General features: G+C 29.4%; 1 protein-coding gene across 1 annotated transcript; it reads left to right on the top strand.

Moving 5' to 3' along the window:
• The first annotated feature begins 6,784 nt into the window (after positions 1 to 6,784).
• On the top strand, positions 6,785 to 18,316 carry LOC138934384 (uncharacterized). Its single transcript, XM_070298063.1, has 3 exons — positions 6,785 to 6,982; positions 17,899 to 18,030; positions 18,212 to 18,316. The coding sequence occupies exons 1-3, from the start codon at positions 6,874 to 6,876 to the stop codon at positions 18,235 to 18,237; spliced, it is 267 nt and encodes an 88-aa protein (XP_070154164.1). The 5' UTR covers positions 6,785 to 6,873; the 3' UTR covers positions 18,238 to 18,316.
• Positions 18,317 to 22,555: the final 4,239 nt, after the last annotated feature.

The raw sequence follows: 22,555 nt of genomic DNA on the forward strand, positions 1-22,555 counted from the left end.
AAATAACTCAAAAAGTATTTAATGAAAAAATACTTTATTATAGTGTGTTGAAAAGCTCTCGAGATAAGCTACAAGAATATGCAATAAAAAATTGGAGATTTCACTTAAGAAATTGAAAGTGACCTTCACGTAATTTTCAAATGACTATCCAAGGTCAAATCATTGCCACCATCTTATGTCTCCTTTGAAAGCATATATCTTTTGACCGAAACATTTTTTTTTAAAACTACGTGATATCGAGATATTTGACCGACAAAAATTAAATGGGACACTATACAGAGAGAGAGGGAGGGGGGGGGAAGAGAGAGGGGGGATAGAGGGGGGGAGAGGGGGGCATATTATATATATATATGTATATATATGTATGCATGCGTGCGTGCGTGCGTGCGTGCGTGCGTGCGTGCGTGCGTGCGTGCGTGTGTGTGTGTGTGTGTGTGTGTGTGTGTGTGTACATATATATATATACAGAGTGTCCCATCTAACTTGACCATTTTGAATATATCGCTTATTTTCAATGATAGAAAGAAATGGTATAGACAAGAATTGTTTGTTGTCAGGGGGCGAATACTGTCCCGTACAAAAAATTTTTTTCAAGGTCATATTTTTTGAGATTTCAAGGTCATCGATATTTTTTTAAATAGGACTAGATATTTTTTTTATCATGGCGTGATACTAGAGGTGAAGACCTTTCCAACGACCTATTACACAATGACCTTCACGTGACCTTGAGCATGGAAAATCCAAAAATAATTGAAAATCTTATTGCAGCCAACACAGCAGTTGCTTCTCCAGTGACAGATCTCGATCGTTTGTTTTTGGGTGGGTTAACACTGCCAGTGCCATGAAATAATTGACTTACTTACTAACATTTCATGATAACATCCCTCACTTATTTACTAACATTTCATGATAACATCCAACTTTTTAAGTGTTGTAGAACATCTATTTTATATAGAAAGTTAATAATAGATAATAAAAGATAATAATAATTATTTTATAAAAATCTCATGTTTCATATCTTAATTTAGATATAATTTTCTCTGTTTCTGCTTTCCTCTCTTTCTTTCTCTTTCGTTTTCTTTATGCTATTATCATTAAATATATTTTCTATATTTCTTAGTTCCTCAGAAAAAATTTATCCAAGAATATAATAAATGTTGTCAAAATCTTTGCGTAATTAATAACGATCTAATCATGCTTTGCATGCTGTTTTATCGACAATTGCAACGCGCTTGATTGAACCTAATAAAATAATATAGTTGAAATTGCACCAAATATTTCACGACTTTTCACTTGTCGATTAGAATAAGTAATAATATCTTGCGGCGATGTTAGGGCTATATCATGAAGAGACGAGATGTTTCCATCTCGAATAATGAAATGTGATTCCCTCTTGCTGGCGGCAAAAATTCGCTATCATTGATATAACTTAACTGTCAGTGCTTGAATTGACTGCCAGAAAAGCAAGGAATTGTCAATTTAGACGCGAATCTAAATTATTTTTTGTCACTAATATTGTGATAAAAGAAGTATATTACTGTTTAAAAAATAATACTATTTAATATAAAAAATTAATTATTAAAAAGATAAATATAAAATACTAATTAACATACAAATAGCAATTTAGAACCAGCGCTGGTTTCGAGGCGCATACTTTACATTAGTTATGAATTAGACATTTGTCATATTTTAAAAAACGAAATGAACATTTCGGTCCCTCTTTTGGACCATCTTCAGCATAATATAAATATCGAATTATCAATGTCGCTACAATAGTAAGTTATAAGTATAAAATATGAATATGAATATGAATATAAATTATAAAAACCGTTATATGAGCCAAATGTGTTGTCGATAATTCTATCGCATAATAATACATTAAGTCAGGCAAATTAAAATCGGATAATAATACTTAAAATACTCAAGTTTACGCGGAATTTGTAACGTGGGTCCGCAAATTTATCCTTCGGTGCTCTGTGTATATTCGGATGGAAGGCGAACATCTTACTCCATTCATGCCTCAATGAAACGCACTCCTTCCTCGGGGACAAACCAGGAAGTGTTTGTGTTAGTGTATGAGTGTTGGTATCTGAACCTCCTGGAATTGAGGATGGAGTGAGAGCCGATCACCGAAAAGCCACATTGTAATAATTAATTTAAATACCTTAAGAATAGATACGATGTAAGCTGAGTTGTGTGTTGTTTGAAACTTTAACTTGTCCGGAATGTTCCCCCAAGAGGGAATATTATTCAACAAGAACTCAAGAGCGAGTGACGGATTTTCAAGACAGTTCCAAATATAACAAATAAGCAATGTGTCTTTATTTCAAAATAGGATCGACCCTCAAAGTTTCGGTAATTTTTAAATAACGGTCGTATAAATGTCGGGGAGACAATCTGTATCTGTTTGCAAATTAAGACTGTTTTTTTGTCTTTTGATGCATCATCTCAAAAATTAACCGTTTTTGGAGAAATGGTTCTCTATTAAGGATTTCAATTTCGTCCCACTTAAATTCGTGGTCAAACTCTAGTCTGTGGTCAGTTATGATCGATTGATTTGCTGTGTTCCTTTTTATATGATTTCGGTCTTCCAAAATTTTTATAGATACACATCTGCGAGTCTGTCCTACAATTTATTTGTTTTATAAAATACTACTTACTTTACATTATATGAATGATGCATTGCCGAAAGAAGCAATAGAAGTCTATAAAACTTAATGTGAGCAATATCATGTAATATTATGACCGAAGCCATACGCAAGAATGTTTAAATTTATTTAATATAATACATATATTAAAAGAATTTGAGATAAAATAGATGAATAGTGACTTTTTTTAATAATTAAATCAAAAGATTAACCTGAAGTTTCCGATATTGGACATATATTATTCGTAATAGAATCAGATAGAATAAGCCAGACAGCACGGCTATTACTATACAGAATGTTCTAAAGCACCCTTGACAACGTTGACAGATAGAGCACAGTAAACTTAACAGAAAAGTCTTGTACCATTTTTTTCTATAACGCTTAATAAAGGAGTTATTATTGAGTAAAGTCTGATCAATCAGCGCCGACTTTTAGCCGAGTGCACGTCAGTGACCGCCCATTTGTTAGTGTGCGTCGCCGTAGCGACGAAGCGCTTACGCGCCTACCAGGAGCGCGGCTAAAGGTCGACGGTGATTGGCCAGACTTTACTCAATAATAACTCCTTTATTAAGCGTTATAGAAAAAAATGTTACAGGACTTTTCTGTTCAGTTTATTGTGCTCTACTTGCTCACAAGTGTTATCAAGGGTGCTTTGGGACACCCTGTATATGAAATATGAATGAAGTAGATTTATTGAGTTAATTAATAATATATTATAAATATCTTAATATAATAAATATACGCACTCTCATACATACATACACACACAAATTAAAAATCTGCATAAAGACAAAAGGGGTAAATGCGAAGTATTGGATTGATCAACTATTTGATGTAAATGATTTGAAAACATTTAAACTCTTTTATAATTTAATTAAAACATATGGTATTTTTCGAAAAAGCCCAAATAATGTACTAGAAATTATAAAAATTAACGAGAAATAGTTTCAGATTTAAATAGAAAAACTGACACCCTCCTTGGCTTTTATCTGCCAGTTTCTCATTTATTTGTTCTTATCCCAAATTTATTGTTGTTATTATTGAGTTTCAGATTTATTTCTTACGTTATTACGCACTGTTTACCGCATTAGATACTTATTAGCTTTTATTGTCATAAAATAATTGTAGATGCAAGAGAGTTATTTCTGTATTTATTTTTATTTCGTATTTATGTACTTGTGCAAAATTAAAATCTGAAAATTTAATAAATTAATATTTTAAATTTACATAATAAATTATTATTTTAAACTTTATATTTAACAGTTGAAATTAATAAACAATATATAAAGAAGAGCGAATTTTAAGTAGATCACCCCGTACATCGACCTGTAGACGAGTATTGTGGAGAGAGAAAGTTAGCATAATAAAGAGATTTTACCGTAGGTGAATGAGAAGGAGAGAGAAACAACAGCCAATGGCACCGAGAAGAAGGGGTGCTTAGGATCGATAAATATATATATAAGGAAAGGAATATAGAGAGGAAACGTCGGAAACTTCTGGGGATGACTACTAACAAGGTGATTCAACTCAAAAGAACAAGATGTATTTCAATCTCGATCGGTAATTCGAGTGTGTCTTTTATGCCAAAACAAATCCCACATCAGCGGTCACGATATAGAATTATGCGATATGTTGATAAAAAAAAAATTGTTATACGAATAAATTTACATAATTAAATAAAATAAATGATGGAAATCAGTATACGTCATTTACGTTAAAATGCAAAAAGAGAACTGGCATATAATCCGCACACATTCCGCGTTTGTCAAAAATTTTTTTAATATACTGAATAAAAATGGGGCGAATTAAGTCATTTCTTTTCTTAAAACAGAGCATCTAAATAGATGATAAATATACATCACGTATCATATACAAATTATTGTATACAAAAAATGAATTAGATATACTATATAAATCGTTTCTAGTAAAAATGTTTTAATTTTTGCAAATTTAGTTTTAATTGCTTAGTTTTTAACACACACACTATATTACCCGAACGAAACAAAATCTCTCTCTCTCTCTCTCTCTCTCTCTCTCTGTCTCTGTCTCTGTCTCTTTCCCCCTCTCCCTCTCTAATATTTTTTTCTCATATATTTTTAATATATCTTACAGAAACTAGAAGAGGAGATTTATTACATTATAGAGAAGTTAGCTGACTTTTATAATTATTATTACTAATAATAATTATAAATCTAATAATTTATTAGTTTTTGCTATAGTTACATTTTCTGCTATTTATACCATACTCAGGTTTCTTAGATTTGAAGCTAAACATCAGAGGCATCACTTTTAGGTTTTAAAAACACAAGTATAAGCGGTTCACTTAGCATTGTCTACTTGCTGTTCTTTACAACACAGAATTAGATAACCGTCATAAATTTATAATTATCATCACGAATGACGAATAAATTCGTGTTTTTAGTGTAAAACACATAGTTGTTTTTAAGAAAAACTATGTAATTCGCAATGAGCAGCTACAATTATTTTTTAAAAGATTAAAATGTATATTAAAACAACGCTTCACATTAGTTAGACAGTCATATAAACTTGGCATCTTTTTTTACTTTTTTTTAAAAAGGTAATTTTTTAAGCAGGATAGCTCACATTGTCAATAGGTTGATTGAACACTAGAATCTTCTGATCTGTTAATAGTGCTAGTTACCCTAGGCGTTTGTGATATGTTTGAATGTGTGCTATCGGGAATTGGGACGTGTGCTAATAAGATTTTCCCAATTTTTAAATGATTTTTACTTCTTAAATTAACTCACTTTCATCGAATTGCATTTATAAGATTTTTTCTCTCTCACATTCTACCATAATGCAAAAGAAAAAGAATTGTACAAAATTTTTAAAATTAATCATTATTTTGATATGTTAGAGAAAGCTTGTGATCAATAAAAATAGTACAATTGACAATGAGTCTAACTCAATATCTCTTTGGGGATTTTCCTTCTTTATGCGATATAAAAAAAAAATCGCTGATTAAGAAACAAACAAAAAAAAATCGATTAGTTCCGTTGATGCGCTTTTGGTGTTCATTTTCCAAACTGTTTCCATTTTTTCCGTTTTTAGCTTGAAAAAATAGAGAAAATGTCTACGAGAAAACGTCGTCACGTGAATAGAAAGCCCGAATAAAGTTATATATACTATCGTTTCACCTCCAAACTGGATCCTTTCACTTTTTAACCCAATTTCCATTGTTAAACTAAGACTGTGTTTCTGTCACGTCTGTTGATTATCGAACTATTTGTAATTAATATCGTTATATCGTTAATATTCTTTTTTATTTTTTTCATTGTTGTATTTTTTTCTGAAGTTAAAAAAATATTGTAATGATTAATTAATTTATTCAATTCCATCTTTAATAAAATTGTATTACATTATGAATGTACGTAATAAAAAAATATACGTCGGCGGTGAAACAAATGACATATATAAAAAATGATTAATACAAATCCTTGATGCTTCCTGGCCATTGCTTATGAACATCTTGCTTTTGTCACAGTTTACTATATCATGACAAATAACTGTCCAAAATAGCTTTTACTCATTTTCAAGGACATCATATAAATTAAACCGCGCAAACTATTAAAATGTCTTTAGAATATTATAAACTTTTCTGCACGGATGTAATACACGTGTTAAATGTTTATAATACAAAAATATTGGAATCAGATTATAATAAAAATAAAAACTTTAAACTTTGTTTTCTGACAGAAGAGGGAGAAAAAAATATTTTTTTTTTTTTTTAATTTATCATAAATAAAAATCGATCAGCAAGCGTTGCAACAGCATTTTCATCGATAAAGGTTGAATTTTTACGTGTTTCTCTTGTGCAGAGGAATGTTTATAAAAAATATTTATTACAATGATGTTCCTCCTCCTCATCATTACTCTCCATCACTAACGTGTCATAATATACTAACTTATACGGCGGATTTGCCACAATCGCACAACCGCCATCTCCCACGGATTGCGCCAGTTCCCTTATTTCCAAGTTTCCCCACTCATATTTTTATCTGCTTGGGTCCATGGAGAACGTGCGCCAAGCATAGTATCATATCAAATACCACTGTGCAAGGTATCCCTCGCGATCAAATTCGCGCAGAGAAATCTTTTTCGAGGAATTTCCTAGAGAGAGAGAGAGAGAGAGAGAGAGAGAGAGAGAGAGAGAGAGAGAGAGAGAGAGAGAAAGAATTCAACAACTAGTCACGGTGAATTAAATATGAGGACTCTCTGGACCATCATTTTTCTTTGTCTTGTCGCTGTGACAGTTGCGGTATATGCCAAGCCCATGATTTACAAGAAGAATGAGGACAACGTCTTCGAGCCAGGTGAACAAAGTGTTGTGTGAACACAGTTTGTTATTTGTTTGAATGCATTGCGAAAAACTAAATTGGAATAAAACATATTTAGATATTTCACACAGACTAGTTTAAATAGCCGCTGCTTTTCACTTTCGCTACTAGAATGTCCTGTGAATGTTTCCTGTGAAATCCAAACTTTCGTTAACACGCGAGGGATAATAACGTCGTATGTCGCGATATATCTACATATAAGCCGCGTATTTTCCAATGCACATCACCTACGCATACATACAAGTCAATATTATTTCAAAACAGAACAATAAAAAAGTAGATCCATTATCCGCGCTGCAATAAAAATTGCATGCTGGACAAAAGTTATACCGTAACAGTTTCGAGGCGATTCTAAAATCTATTTTTATACAACAAAGATAAAAAAGGATTCTCTTAGCTTGCGTAATTCGCGTTAACGCGTTATTTCCAAAATTAATTAAATAGGACACAATCAAGAAAATAATATTTTTTTTCGCACATAATGCAAAAAACAATAAACGCGACATTTAAAAAATAATGTTTTAATATTATGAAAAATTTGTTTAAATTTGTAAAAATTTATATTTTGTTTTTCAATTAAAAAATCCTATGGAATTATGTAAGTAACACACGCATTTATATAGAGAAGTGGAAAGAACGTAGAAAGAACTTTCACCATAATTATCGTTGGTGTTAATTGATACAATGCACACAATACACTCTCCCGCGCTACTCTCATATCTCTCATGTATATTATCGTCTTGTGTATCTTCACAATAAATGTATATTAATCAAAAAAAGAAAGGTGCTTGTTAAAATCTTACTAACTATACAGGGTATCCCGAAATTAAATATCAAAACTTTGAGAGAGAGAATGTGCGGATCGATAAACTAATAAAAAGAAGTACTATAGAGATTTGCTCGTTTTTGTTTCATTTTGGAGAAAATCGCAAAAAAAGAAAACAAAATATTTAACAAAAAACGTAAAACAACACTAAAATTATTAGATTTATCGAAATTACCATAAGATAAAAGTTGTAGAACATGGAATTACAAAAAGAGAGTGAATTAAAATTCTCCTGAAGTAAAATTAGAAAATTATAAATAAATATGCGACAACGCAGGATTAAGCAACAACATGAATAAATAAGTGTAAATAAATAAGTAAACTGAAACAAAAAAAGCTCTCATTTTTTTACTTAGTTATTACTTATTCAAATAATAAATATTTTAGTAAACAGGATACACACATACAATAATCTCGTGTTATCACGTATTTATTTACAATCCTCTAATTGTCTAATTTTATCTCAGGAAGACTTTAATTCATTCTTTTTCCTTATTCCATGCTTTACAATTTTTATCTCATGATACTTTTTAATAAACCTAATAATTCTAGTGTTGTTTTAAGTTTTCTGGTGAAAATTTTTTTGTCTCTTTTTTTGCAATTTTATTCAAAACGAAGCAAAAACGAGCAAATCTTTAAAAAACTTTTTTTTAGTTTATCAATTCCTCACACACTCTCAAAGTTTTGATATTTAATTTCGAGATACCTTGTATAAACATTGACCTTTTTAGACTTTCGAATCCACGTGAGCCGATATTTGACAGATATAAATCTAGAGCTTTTTAAATCACATATTATTTGCGACAAAATTCAAGACAGAATGCTATTTATAAATTTTGTGTTCTGCAATGCAAAAAATATTGGAACACGTTAAATACAAATAAAAGTATATATTAAGATACATGTATACATTAAAACATATGACACATAATATTATAAATAGAATTCTGTCTTCAATTTTGTCACAAATTATAAATCGTCTAAAGAAGCTTTAATGGAATGGTGACATCAGTCAGAGTAACGTGTAGGTTTGATCATAACGTGAGATTTACATATATTATGCTTGACAAAATTAGAATATCTCATTAGAATATAATCTGTATATTGTACATTATCAATACAAAATACTCGATATCGCATTCGACACTATGCAATACATATATAAAATAATAAATTTACGATCAAAAAGTTATTTTTAATCAACTAACAAAATAGAAAACATTAAAATCCCATATATACATATACATTTTTTAAAATTTCATACGGTCATTCTCATGTTTTCTGCAAAAAAGTATTGTGGATTTAATGATGATATGCGTGTCTACACGAGAATATATTGTGATAAACAATAACTCTTGTAGGCCTTGTTTCTTTGATAAAAATATTTTTTTCATAGATAATTTCAAAGTCACAGTATTTTTCGCTAGAAAACATATGGATAACTGCGAGAAATTTTTAAAGGTATATATGCATGAAATTTTGATGTTTTCTAGTTGCTTTATTATTTGTTTACTTTAATAAAAAATTTTTATTATAAGTTTATTATTCCATATATGTATACATTACCATTTTTTCTATAAGCCTACTTATTTCATTAACGAATTTCAAAAACGCTCCCAAATTCAGTACTTCATTAATATAATTCTTGGCAATAAATGCGATTGAGTTAAAAAAGTGAGTTGCTAAGTATAGAAAACACCCACACATAAAATATGCTAATAGCATAATATACACGATAGTATTGTATATTATCCGTGACTTGTTGTTATAACGTTATAAAGAGAAAAAAAGACAAAAGACAAAAATAATAAATTTTTTTACATAATTAAATCAATATTCAAATTTAATTGTTTAATTGGTAAACTTGGATATTAGCGCCGACCTCACCGATTTCAATGACCATATGTTGTCAAGGGCATGGCTCTGAATAACTTAGAAAAAATTTTAGCTGTCGCTCGTTGTTTATTAACAATTAAATCATATGATAAGAACGTAGTATTAAATGCGATAATCTGCACTTCTCCATGCATGAACGTTATATATTTAAGTATTTAGTTGTATATTTAAGTTATTAATTGTATATTTAAGTAATTGCAGGGGCTTTAGGATTAAACCAAATTAATTTTAAATCAAAAATAGGTTTGGGTTAGATTAGATATTCCGAAAGTGGAACCCGTAGGAGGGGGGGGGGGCGGGGGGGGCGAAACCTATTGCGTCCATGCACATACTTTATAACACGAAGCGAGGTCTATCCGACAATTCTTGTGTGGGCTGCGAAATATATGCAATCTTATGTTGCAAGCATCGGTCGATCACTATCTTCAATTGTTAATAACTTTGTAATAAACAACGAGCGACGGCTAAAATTTTTTGCAAGTTATTCAGAGCCAAAGAAACAAAATGTAATCATAATCATTCAAATTAATGATTTATAAAGATTTCTTACTCTAGTATAGACATATACTTGAGAGTTTTGCCGATATTCATACTTTAACATAAAGATATAAGTATTATACAGGGTGTCCGGAGTCAATTGCATCAATCGTCGTGTGCAGATAGAGCGGATTAAACTGAGTAGGAAAGTCTTTTATCATTTTGCAAATTTTCGTAATAATTATTGAGAAATTAATTAAAGAAAATCGACCAATTCGTGTAAATATAAGCACGCAATTAAAAGGGACAACCCATTGATGCATAGTTGCTAGGACGCGAGAATTTATGTCTTATGTATCGTAACCATTGTCATTTGTAGAACGCACTTGCCAAAATTTTGTTGCACGCCTAGCGACCGCAAACTTTTGGGTTGCTCTGAGCTATCCTTTCTCGCCGCGCGTTTATACGCACGCGAATTGGTCTATCTTTTTTAATTAATTTCTCAATAATTATTACAAAAATCTCAAAATGGTAAAGGATTTTCCTACTCAGTTTAATCCGATCTATCTGCACACGACGGGTGATGCAATTGACTCCGGACACCCTGTATAATATGTACTTGTGTGTATATGCCATTATGATATTTATACATGTAAACGCGACATTTATGTACACATTTACATTAGACACAAGTGACAGCAAAAATATATGAAACGTATGATCGTTATGTCATTCCCTCGCATACCAGTGCGATAATTAAATTCAATAGATATTGGTCCGATTCTTAATATACGGGGCGTCAATTAATTTGCGTCTACTAAATATATAATCGTATTCTTGATAAAAAGTAAATAAAAAAATCTTAAAGCATTTTTGTATACGATGCTTAATGAAAGAAGATTTATCAAATAAGTTTCAACTGATCGGAGCGCTGATATTTAAGCGGACATATTAACCCAGTCAATAGATAGTTTTTACTTACATTAAATCCAAAAGTTTTGAAATTTAAAAGGATCATGTAGTTTTGGATCTTAAATGATTTTCTGAATTTTCGACCTTGGCGCCCCACTACTCGCGACGCCATATTGGAAAAATGGGCCAAACAAAACGGTTTTTTTGCAATATCTCTTTTTTGGTTAAGCCTACGAGAAAATAGCTATTATTAATATTATAGAGCAAGAAATTTTCTTTTTTTATAGAGGAAGAAATATGCAATTATTAATTGATAATTTATAAAAATTTGGGTAAGAACAAGCATTTTCAAAAATTTGGAGAATATTGTACGCTTGACACCGCTGTAGGTCGAAAATTATCTAATCTATAAAAAAAATTGATAGAAGTTGAAGTAGAAAATTTCTTTCTTTATAATATCGATAATAACTATTTTCATCGTAGGACCAACCGAAAAAGAGATATTGCAAAAAAAACCATTTTTCCAATATGGCGGCGCGAGCGTCGAGGTCCCAAGAACGAAAACTCAGGAAATCATTTAAAATCCAAAATTACATGACCTTTTCAAATTTCGAAACTCCTGGATTTAATGTAACGAAATCGCCTTTTTTTGTTTCTATATTGATTGGATTATATGCAGCCACACATGTTACCAACTGCGAGTCGGGGACATGTCTATCTAACGTAAGGCACCGTGTGTATGTGTATGCGCGAGTGAAAAAAAATTTTTATTAATTTTTATATAATTATATATAAATTTATACATAATTATGTGTGAGGAATTTTTTTCTCAAAATGTTTCTCGAAATTAGATTTATTAACTTTTGATGTAGCTGATCCGTCCAATTCCTCCTTAAATATAAATTGCAATTTTAATAGAGAGAGAAAGACTTTCGGTAAAAAATTTACACACACGCACGCGCACATCGTACAATAGAAAAAAATTATATAGAAACTTATGAAGTTATTTTTACCTGCTCTACATGCCCACACATATGAAAAAAATTAAGGAATCAAAAAATACTCATTTTTTTATTTTCTGTCATAAAATGTTAATGTATTTCAAATTTATTACAGCCACATATATAAGTTTTGACACATTGAAATGCAAACTCTCTCTTAAAACTCCCTTCGAAATTTTTGACACCAAAAATAAATAAAATGCACAAAAATACGAAAATTCGAGTTTTTTCGGGAAACTTTGCGTTAACTCAGAGGAGTTGTATTCAAACACATATTCGTAGGACAATTTTAACTTATTTTAACTTTTAGATATATTATATATGCCTCTTTTTTGCAATCAATTCTGAAATATCCTGTATATACAAGGTGATACGTAAAGAGCGTTCACTAAGTATAGCATTATTCCTTACTAAAAACTGAGTCAAAAACTCTTAAATCATTTTTTTCTACTTAATAAAGTAGTTATTATTGAGTAAAATATGGCCATTCAACGCCGATCTTTAGCCGAGCGCACATCGGTGAGCCACTTGCCTGGCAGTGTGCGTGAGCGCTTCATCGCTATGTGGCGGCGCTATATCTTCGCGTACGCCGCTAAAGCATGCAATATTTTACGCATCGTAATAATAGAAATAATTTTTTCTTGCACTAAAAATCATATTCTTTTATTTTCTTGTATTGTATTTATCAAACTCTTCTTCTTTATGTTAAAAATAGTTACGTCTTGGGAACAGTTTTATTCGTTATTCGAAATTTTTTGTAAAGTGAAACAGGAGGAATATGATTTTTAGTGCAAGAAAAAATTATTAATATAAAATTTGATTATTGATATAAAATACATAATTTATATCAAAATATGTCAGATTACAATATAAAAAAAACTTGAAAAATACTTAATGAAAAAATACTTTATTATAGTGTTTTGAAAAGGTCTCAAAAACGGCTATAAGAATATGCAATAAAAAATAGGGAGTTCCATTTAAAAAAACGATGGTGATCTTCATAACTTAAACAGCTTACAAGTAAAAAGAATTTTTTTACATGCGCTTTATTGCAGACTAAAAACTGTGCTAACTTCTCTTATTAAACTTTTTTGAACTTCAATCAGTTGTGAGATATTTGCTCAGACATTTATGGACGAACATTCTGTATACACTATTCACAAAAATCAGAGGAATAAGACAAAAAGGAGTAAAAGAGGATAGGCAAGAAAGGATAGGCAAATATAGTCAATAGTCAATTGTAACATTGTTAAAAATGAACATATTTAAATCTAAGAAAGGATTTTAAAACTTAAAATCTTTATTTTCAAAAGATCACTATTGTTTTTGAGTTCTGTAAATTTGATAATTTTTTTTATAAAAAAACTACGAACTGGACAAAATGGAAAATTTTATTCACATTTTGTGAGTCTTTCACAAGCCCAAAAAAATTTGCAAAAATTTTCGGCTTTTTAATAAAAGCTTAAAATTTTCTCTGCAAAATATTCTTTATCAATTTTTTAAAGACTTTTTGTTATTGAGTCATCGCCGATTAAATAAAAAAATGAGCATTTTGATTTTGATTGTTCATAACTCCAGTAAAAATCATTGTACCATAATTCTAAAAACAGATTTTTAAAGTTGAAACTTTGCTCTATCAAAAAATTTTTTCAAACATGTAGACATGATGCAAATGGATGAAAATAATTTAAAAATTAGCGATATTCCCCTTTTTTTATTTGACCCAAGAAACAATTTTGTGTAGAACAATAAGAAAAATTTATTTTTCACGTTGTTTTGTACTTTTAAATATCCTAAATTTGAAAAAAAAATTGCTGTATAACCATGAGAATTTTACAATTTACGTTTTGCCCCATAAAATCATAATGGCCACCATGAAAAAATTTTCATAGCTATTCGACAAATTTTTTTCAAATTCAATGTACTTAAAGATATAAAAAAACGTAAAAAATAAATTTTGTTGTTGTTTTACACTATTGTTTTTTTGGGTCAAAATGAAAAAGGGAAAAATCGCTAATTTTTACGTTATTTTCACCCACTTGCATCATGTTCATATGTTTTTAAAATAATTCGGCAATTATATCATTCGATAGAGCATAGTTTTGGCTTTAAAAATCTGTTTTTGGAACTGCGATGATTTTTAACAGAGTTATGAACAATCAATTAAACTGCTCATTTTTTATTTAAATGGCGATAACTCAGTAACAAAATATTGTAGAAAAATTAAAAAAAAAAAAGGATTTTTTAGAGAAAACTTTAAGCCTTTACATTAGAAAATCGAAAATTTTCGTAGATTTTGTTTGAGCATATGATAGGCTCACGAAAATGAGAAGAAAATTTTCTATTTTGTCCAGCTTGTAATTTTCTACATATAAAAAATACGAAACTCACAGAAACTCAAAAACAATAGTGATTTTTCGAAAGTAGAGATTTTAAACTTCAAAACTGTTTTTTAGATTTAAATTTTGTTCATTTTTGACGAAGTCACAGCTGGCTAAATTTTGCCTATTTTTTAAGAAAAATTAAATGTTTCTCTATAATTTTTATGAACAGTGTAATAATTGTATTATCGTATATATAATTATATATTTTAATATATATGAACTTTTCTTTTCCCGGGATATCTGATTGTACATTATGATAAATCTAACTGAATAATAGTATATAGGATTAAATTTGTTTCATATATATATATACAAAGTGTCCGACAAGTAAGTTATCAAACGAAAGGTGGAGGTAAATTGGGTCAAACTGAAAAGAAAAGTTCTGTATCATTTTGCGATTTTGGTAATAATTATTGAGAAATTAATTAAAAAAGATAGGCCAATTTGCGCGAGTATTACCTTGCGGTGAGAAAGAACAGTCTGATATGTGGGGTATTGATATGTGGTTGCTAGAACGCGAGAATCCATTATTATGTACCGCTCATACGTAATAGTTGTCATTTATAGAACGCTCCTCTCAAAACTTTGTCGCGCGCCTACTTTTGGATTGTTTCTTCTCGCTGCGTGCTTATACTCGCGCGAATTGGTCGATGTTTTTTAATTAATTTCTCAATAATTATTACGAACATCGCAAAATGGTATAAGACTTTTCTTTTCAGTTTGACCTAATCCACCTTCACCTTTCTTTTGATCGCTTACTTGTCGGACGTCCTGTATAATCGGTTTAGATTATACTTGGAAAATCATTTGAAGGTCATGTGAAGGTCAACTTTAGAATCTTAAACAGAAATCCCCATTTTTTATTTAGTATTCCTGTAGCTGGCATCGAGAGCTTTCCAAAACACTATAATAAAGTATTTTTTTATTAAGTACTTTTTGAGTTATTTTATATTTTAATCTGACATATTTTGATATAAAAAATTAAATATCTCGTAAAATATTTAGTTTTTGATAATCTTACCGTAATACTTCTATGTACAGAATAATGAGACAAATCAATTAATATAAAAAAAATTGTTTTTAAGAAAATTATTTACAATGTATTTTTTTAAACAATTATTTGTTTATTTTGGCACTAATTAATTTGTCTCATTATTCTGTACATAAAAGTATTACGGTAAGATTATCGAAAACTGAATATTTTACAAAATATTTTATTTTTTATATCAAAATATGTCAGATTAAAATATAAAATAACTCAAAAAGTATTTAATGAAAAAATATTTTATTATAGTGTTTTGGAAAGCTCTCGATGTCAACTACAAGAATACTAAATAAAAAATGGGGGTTTCTATTTAGATTTTAAAGTTGACCTTTACATGACCTTCAAATGATTTTCCAAGGTCAAACCAATGGTACCATCTTATGGCCCCCTCGAAACCAAATAACTTTTGTCTGAAACATTTTTCTCTTCTGGGCTTGGTTTTTGAGATATTTGCCTGAGGAGATTAAAATGGGACACCCTGTATATAAACTTGCACCAAGATTTAATATTTATTTTCACATAAATATATATATAATGCATGTATGTGTATATACAAGGTGTTTCATTTTAAGTGATGCAATTGAATATCTCTTAAAGTAAAAGAAATTGGAAAAATGTTTCAGACAAAAATTGCATTGATTTCAAGGAGGCTACATGATGAAAATATAGACTTGATCTTGAGTGACCTTTCCAAGGCCAAGTTAATGTGATCGATGTTTTCTTAAACTGGACCCCCCATTTTTCATTGCGTATTCTTATAGTTTATCTCGAGAACTTTTCAGAACATTATAATAAAGTATTTCTTCATTAAGTATTTTTTGAGTTATTTTATATCTTAATCTGACATATTTTGATATAAAAAATAAAATATCTCGTAAAATATTTAGTTTTTGATAATCTTATTGTAATATTTTTATGTACAGAATAATGACATAAATCAATTAAGTGTAAAAAAAAACAAATAATTGTTTTAAAAAATACATTATAAATAATTACATACTTTTTCTAAAAAACAATTATTTTTTTATACCAATTTTTTATTTAACCTTATGGATCACTACTAAAACAGTAAAATTATAAATTCTATTTAGCTGAATTTTTATCGAAATATTGTTTCGTATATCATAAATGCATAGAAAAATTTTTTATTATCATGTCAAACATATATTTTCAATGAAACTGTATTAGAAAATACTGACAATAAGTAATATTTGTAATGTATCTTATTAATAACAAAAATAATAATAAAGTAATTATAAAATATTATGAATAATAAATTTAAAAAATATTGATTTTAATCATTTGTTCATATGGTCATGTTTTTTATTAATAACTTTTTAACAAACAACGAGCGACGGCTAACATTTTTTAGATGTTTATCTATGTGTATAGTCATTGCAATGTGAAAGCGTGGGCGGGTGAAAGGCGGAACCCCTCCTCCTGCACTCCCATCACCAAGAAACTAATTTAACTCAAACCAATTTCTATTTTTTAAACGAGCGACGACTAAAACTTTTTGGATGTTATTCAGAGTCATGATCTTGACAACATATGTCAAAGTCATTGACTTTTAAAGGGGTTGACTTAATATGAATATTTACTAAATTATTTTCTGTAAGACTGATTTGGAAACGATTTTTTTGTTAAGAAAACCGTTGAGGTAATTATAGTTTTCTTTAGATATATAAACGATTAAAAAAGAAAAGTTTTTGCATGCAAATAAAACTTCAGAGGAACAAGCAAAGAATATAAACACAATAAAAAAAATATTCTATGGAAAGCGTAAAAAATTATAATTTGAGATTAGTTTTATAATGATATGTGTTATAATTTTAATTTCAGATTAGTGTTATAATGATATGTTGAAAATTGGAAAATTATGACAAATGATGGCTTGTATCGATATTCTTAGAAAAATCGATTTATTCAAATTATGCGATTTTTAAAGGATATTCTATATAGCAGTCTTACTTTTCGCTTAAGTCATAAAAAATTACAAGAGTTATAATTATTTGTAATATGCATTGAAACCACTTAATAGCGCGCGGTTCAGGGTTCTGAACATAATAACGAGATTATACCTAACATAATTCCAAAAACCGTAAAATTCAGAGTTGTAACGGTATTGTTTCGTCCATACATTATGTTCCAGTAGTATGTACAATATATAGCCAGGAGACAAATATGCATTATTGCACGTTGTACTGCTATCCCTACTTGCACTATTCAGATGCGTCTTCCATATATGGGAAGGGTTTTGCGGGTTATTCCGAGATTTGCTATTACGAGGTTTCAATGTAATAATTTTTTTATATTAATAATTAATAATTATAAATATACTTTTTTTTTAGTAATGATACCCATATCGTCCACGGTAATTCCATTATCTGTGTACAAGGTAGGATATGGCTTAGGTTTCATATCAAAAGATAAAAAGGCCCAATTGTCATTCAAACCGGAAGATAACATAAAGCTGATAACCAGTAAGTATTAAACTGTAAATGATTATACAAAATCTTGTTTCCGTAATGAAATCTATTTCCGCCATTTTTTTGTATTACAAAAATTTGTAATGCGATCCGGATAACCAAGCGTGATTAATCGTATTGATTAATCATATTGCTATTATGTTGATTAATATGATTAATTATGGGTGTTTTCCAGCAAGCAATACAGGCGACACAGTGTGACATAGAGTCGACATAGTATTTTCCTATAACGACCCAACTCGACACAATTGAAAAATAAAGTCAAGATATTTGTATCAAAAATCAGGATTTCAATTATATTTCAGTTTCCAATTTCAATTATATTTGCAGCACTGGATATTAATAAATATGCTTTTCTGTTGTTTGATATGCACATATATGTAGTTCTGTAATTAATCATCTAAATTAATTAAAAAATCCTTTTTGTTTCGGACTATCTGATAAAACTTATGATTAATTTCAAAAGAAGTCGATCAGTTTGGCACGGGGCATTTTTAAATTCGAAATTGATGATCGATGTGATCGACGTTATTGTAGTAAGGGTTAAGTAGCTTTATGATTTACTATTTGTAATAAAATCTGCAATGTAATAATGCTATTTTATATATTATATAAAATATTTATTTGAGAAGGAAACATAATAGTGTAATTTTTTAATAAAAATAATATGCATTTTAATTTTCTCGAGAGAATTTATAATATTTCTATAAATGTAAGATTGATTTTACTATTTCAAATTACAAATCGTCATAAACTGAATTGCTTCTAACAATAAGTACTTGGCTAATTAACTATTGATTTCATATTTAGTTTTAATTTTTAATTTTTTAAAGGTTTTTTTATTTCTTAAGATTATTTTTTAGAAGAAAATTATTTTTTAGTTTATTTTTATGGGAAAATTATTTTTCAAGGAAAAATTTTTTAAAAGTTATTTTTTAGAGATTAGGTTGTTTTTTAGAGGTAAATATTTTTTTAAACTTTTTATTGCGTACAAGTTGGTATATTTTTTATGTACTTGGCGTACTTTTTTTTACCTTTGTAAGGTTTTTTTTAGTAGGATATTATTATTAGAGAAATGCATAGAAATCTATAAAAATGCATAGAACTCTATAAAAATTTATAACAAGATACTAATATAAGTATAAAAAAAAAATAAATAAAATAATAAAACAAATTATACAAAAAATGTATGTATTTCAACATAAAATTTAAATGTAATGACAAATAGTAACATCAATAAATATATAACATAAATAACTATAACATCTCAATACATAAAATATAAATCCGAGTTGACGATGGCGACATAGGAATAAAGATGCTGCAGTAGGAATAAGAACCCTGTCCAACGACTTATCATATAAGTGAATTGGAATTTATTTGTAACTTTCGGCTGGATTTTTTAGCTCACGCCTACTGCTCACTGATCCCCTCTTTCCCCTTACGCCTTAGTAACGCATCACCGCATCGTAAATTGTAACTAAGGAGCGCATCACTTAGTCTCAGGAACGTGCGTATCACAAATGTGATGGCACAATACTCTAGTAAGCATAAAACATAAGTATTTTAAATTGTTATAGAACGTACATATTTGTAATTAATAATAGAATAATAATTATTTTTATTATTAATACAAAATAAAATATTGAATAGAAAATTTTAATGAGACTTTTTACTACTAGACTAGAGTATTGTGCTATTATATTTATGATGTGGCATGTTCCTGAGACTAACAGGGATGGGCGCGACTTTGGTGTCACCGAATTGAAAAAGGCTTTTATAGTATAGTACTCTATTAGAAGAATACTTGACCAGTTGATGGCTGTGTGACAAATATTCGTCGAAACCAATCCCCATACGAAGAAGAAGAAGAAGAAGAATATTTGAGCAAAGGGATAGAGCGCAATGCTCAGCCATTTCCAAGAAAATGATTTAAACAATATGGCTTTTCTTATATCTGGTTCCGTTATATCAATTAGCGAAAAGATGGTGTAGCTCAGGCATTAAGCGCGTGGCTATCACGCATTCAACCCGGGTTTCAATTCTCATCTCTGCCACTCTTTTTCTCATTCTTTTTCATACAATCTATTGGATGATTGCATAAGTTCTCTCTCTCGTGCCCGATTTAAATATTAACCTCAATAGATTATATTTTAGAGATAACACTTTTATTAATCAATTATATAGTCTCCATTCTTTTCTACAATGCTTTTCCAACGATCTATAAGCTTGTCGATTCCATTTTTGAAGAAAGAACTTGGTTTTTTTTTGAAAAAAGTTTGTAAGGTGGTTTTCGACAGCTTCCTCGGAATTGAGATTCTTGCCATTTAAACTATTCTGTAAAGACCGGAACAGATAATCACCCCAGAAACAAATATTTATTCATGTAAAATAAAATTAATTTAACTAACAATTTTTTTTTAAATTTGCATTTTTGGAAAGCAATTTTCTTTAAATTTACTCACAAAACTGGGCATAATTTTTGTTAAACTTACAACCTTATTATTTTATGCATTCTACTCGATATAAAATAAAGCAAATAAAACGCCACTATTTGAACAAAGTTATAATTTAATACAAAATTACAAACAAATGTGTCAAAACTTTTATTCATCCTTGTTATCACTATCATCAACACTCTCTACAAATCGGTTACAATTATTCGGATGATACTTGTCGTAATTACTTGTTGTAATTTTGTATTAAATTATAACTATGTTCAAATAGTGACGTTTTATTTGCTTCATTTTATATCGGATAAAATGTATAAAATAATAAGATTGTAAGTTGAATAAAAAATTATGCCCAGTTTCGTGAGTAAATTAAAAGAAAATTGTTTTGCAAATAAAAAAAAATTGTTGGTTAAATTAACTTTATTTTACATGAATAAATATTCGGTGCTAAATTGTATAAAAAAAATGAGAAAAGAAGTCCCAGGGACAAGAATTAAATCCGGGTGTGATGCGTGATAGCCACCCGCTTTAATGCTTGAGCTACGCCGCCCTCTCGCTAATCGGTCTAACGGAGCTGTATATAAAGGTGGGTATACACTTAGCGAACGAACACCGAACGAACAGCGAATGCAAACAGTTATTATCATTCAGCAGATATATACGCCAAAGCGAATGCGAACAGAACGTTCGATTCGCATTCGGCTCGATCCCCTCATGAAGCGGTACATCAAAGACAATTCGCGCGAGAAAAACGTTCAAAACGTTTCGCATTCGCTGTTCGTTCGGTGTTCGTTCGCTAAGTGTATACCCACCTTAAGGAAAGCCATATTATTTAAATCAAATTTTCTTGAAAATGGCTGAACATTGCGCCCTTCTTTTGCTCAAGTATTCTTCTAATAGAATACTACACCATATGAAAGATATATAAAAGATATATACTATATATATGTTACATGTTAGCTACAAGTTACCAGCATGTTACCTATATGTTAGAATTTTTATGTAGCGCCTCATGTTGCAAGTCGATGAATTATGAGGCGTGAAAAGTGACGTTTTGGCAGCCAAATTATTCTTGCGTGCCATTTCGTAATTATTCACTTTATGCTAATGCTGTGATGTGTAACGTATTTGTAAAACTTATAAAATTGTCCGAAAACCAAGCTTAACAAGAAAAATATTATGTAAAAAGAACATTTTCCACTTCTTTCAACAGCTGTCAAACTGCATGTTTTCCCGTATGACTAGGTTTACTTTGACACTCATTTTACGGTTATTTATTAATTGTCAAAGGAAAAGCTTAGTTTTCGGACAATTTTACGAGTATACTAAAGATTAAAGCGATCTGTAGTCTTGTTTCTTTAAAATATCTTTTTATTTAAAAATTGCACGCAAGAATTCTCAGCGTGTCATTTCTCGCTCCTGACGTCATCATTCCAATATGGCGGCGGCGACTATTCAAAAGCCTTAATATTTATAGTAATTATTTGCATATACATTTACTGACCACGAAAAATAATCGTTTTTGTTAAATTAAATAAATATCTAAGCAATAAATTGTGTTGTCTCAATGTATATTGTTTGCCATAATAATATAGCTTAATATTAAAAAGTAACTGAAAAATTAATTTTATGATCATATAATATATTTGTGATTTTCTATTATACTAAAAATTTCCATAAAGTTCCGAATGTAAAGATCAAAATATTTAAAAAGTTTTATTATATTAATGTTGTTCATCAATGTGTTAGTAATCATTAAAAATATTTAAATCATTTAATTTATTATTAATTCTAAATAAATTAAAAACTTTCTTTGCAGCACTCATTATTATGTACGTATCTGTACGAGGATATCTTAAGAATCCAAAATTTTTTCTTGTAATAAAATTTGATGTAATTGCTTCGCATTCATTTAAATTAGAAGATTCCAAAAGATTTTATATTTTATGTCGGAATCTAACAATTTTCTTTTTACATATCCTACTATACATATATATAATCGCATAATTTTCGGCTTGATTAATACATAGAAGTGATATGTCATCAATACAAACATCCTCATTTTC

Source organism: Polyergus mexicanus, unplaced genomic scaffold (genome assembly GCF_030449975.1).
Source record: "Polyergus mexicanus isolate NDT 795.1 unplaced genomic scaffold, iyPolMexi1.0 SCAF_6, whole genome shotgun sequence".
In the NCBI taxonomy this organism is placed as follows: Eukaryota; Metazoa; Arthropoda; class Insecta; order Hymenoptera; family Formicidae; genus Polyergus; species Polyergus mexicanus.

Bases quoted from the DNA above. Each gene is read 5' to 3' on its own strand.
- LOC138934384 (XM_070298063.1), top strand. From the start codon at position 6,874: ATGAGGACTCTCTGGACCATCATTTTTCTTTGTCTTGTCGCTGTGACA. The intron at 6,983-17,898 runs GTGAACAAAGTG...CTTTTTTTTTAG, and splicing joins GGACAACGTCTTCGAGCCAG to TAATGATACCCATATCGTCC. The intron at 18,031-18,211 runs GTAAGTATTAAA...GGTGTTTTCCAG, and splicing joins TAACATAAAGCTGATAACCA to CAAGCAATACAGGCGACACA.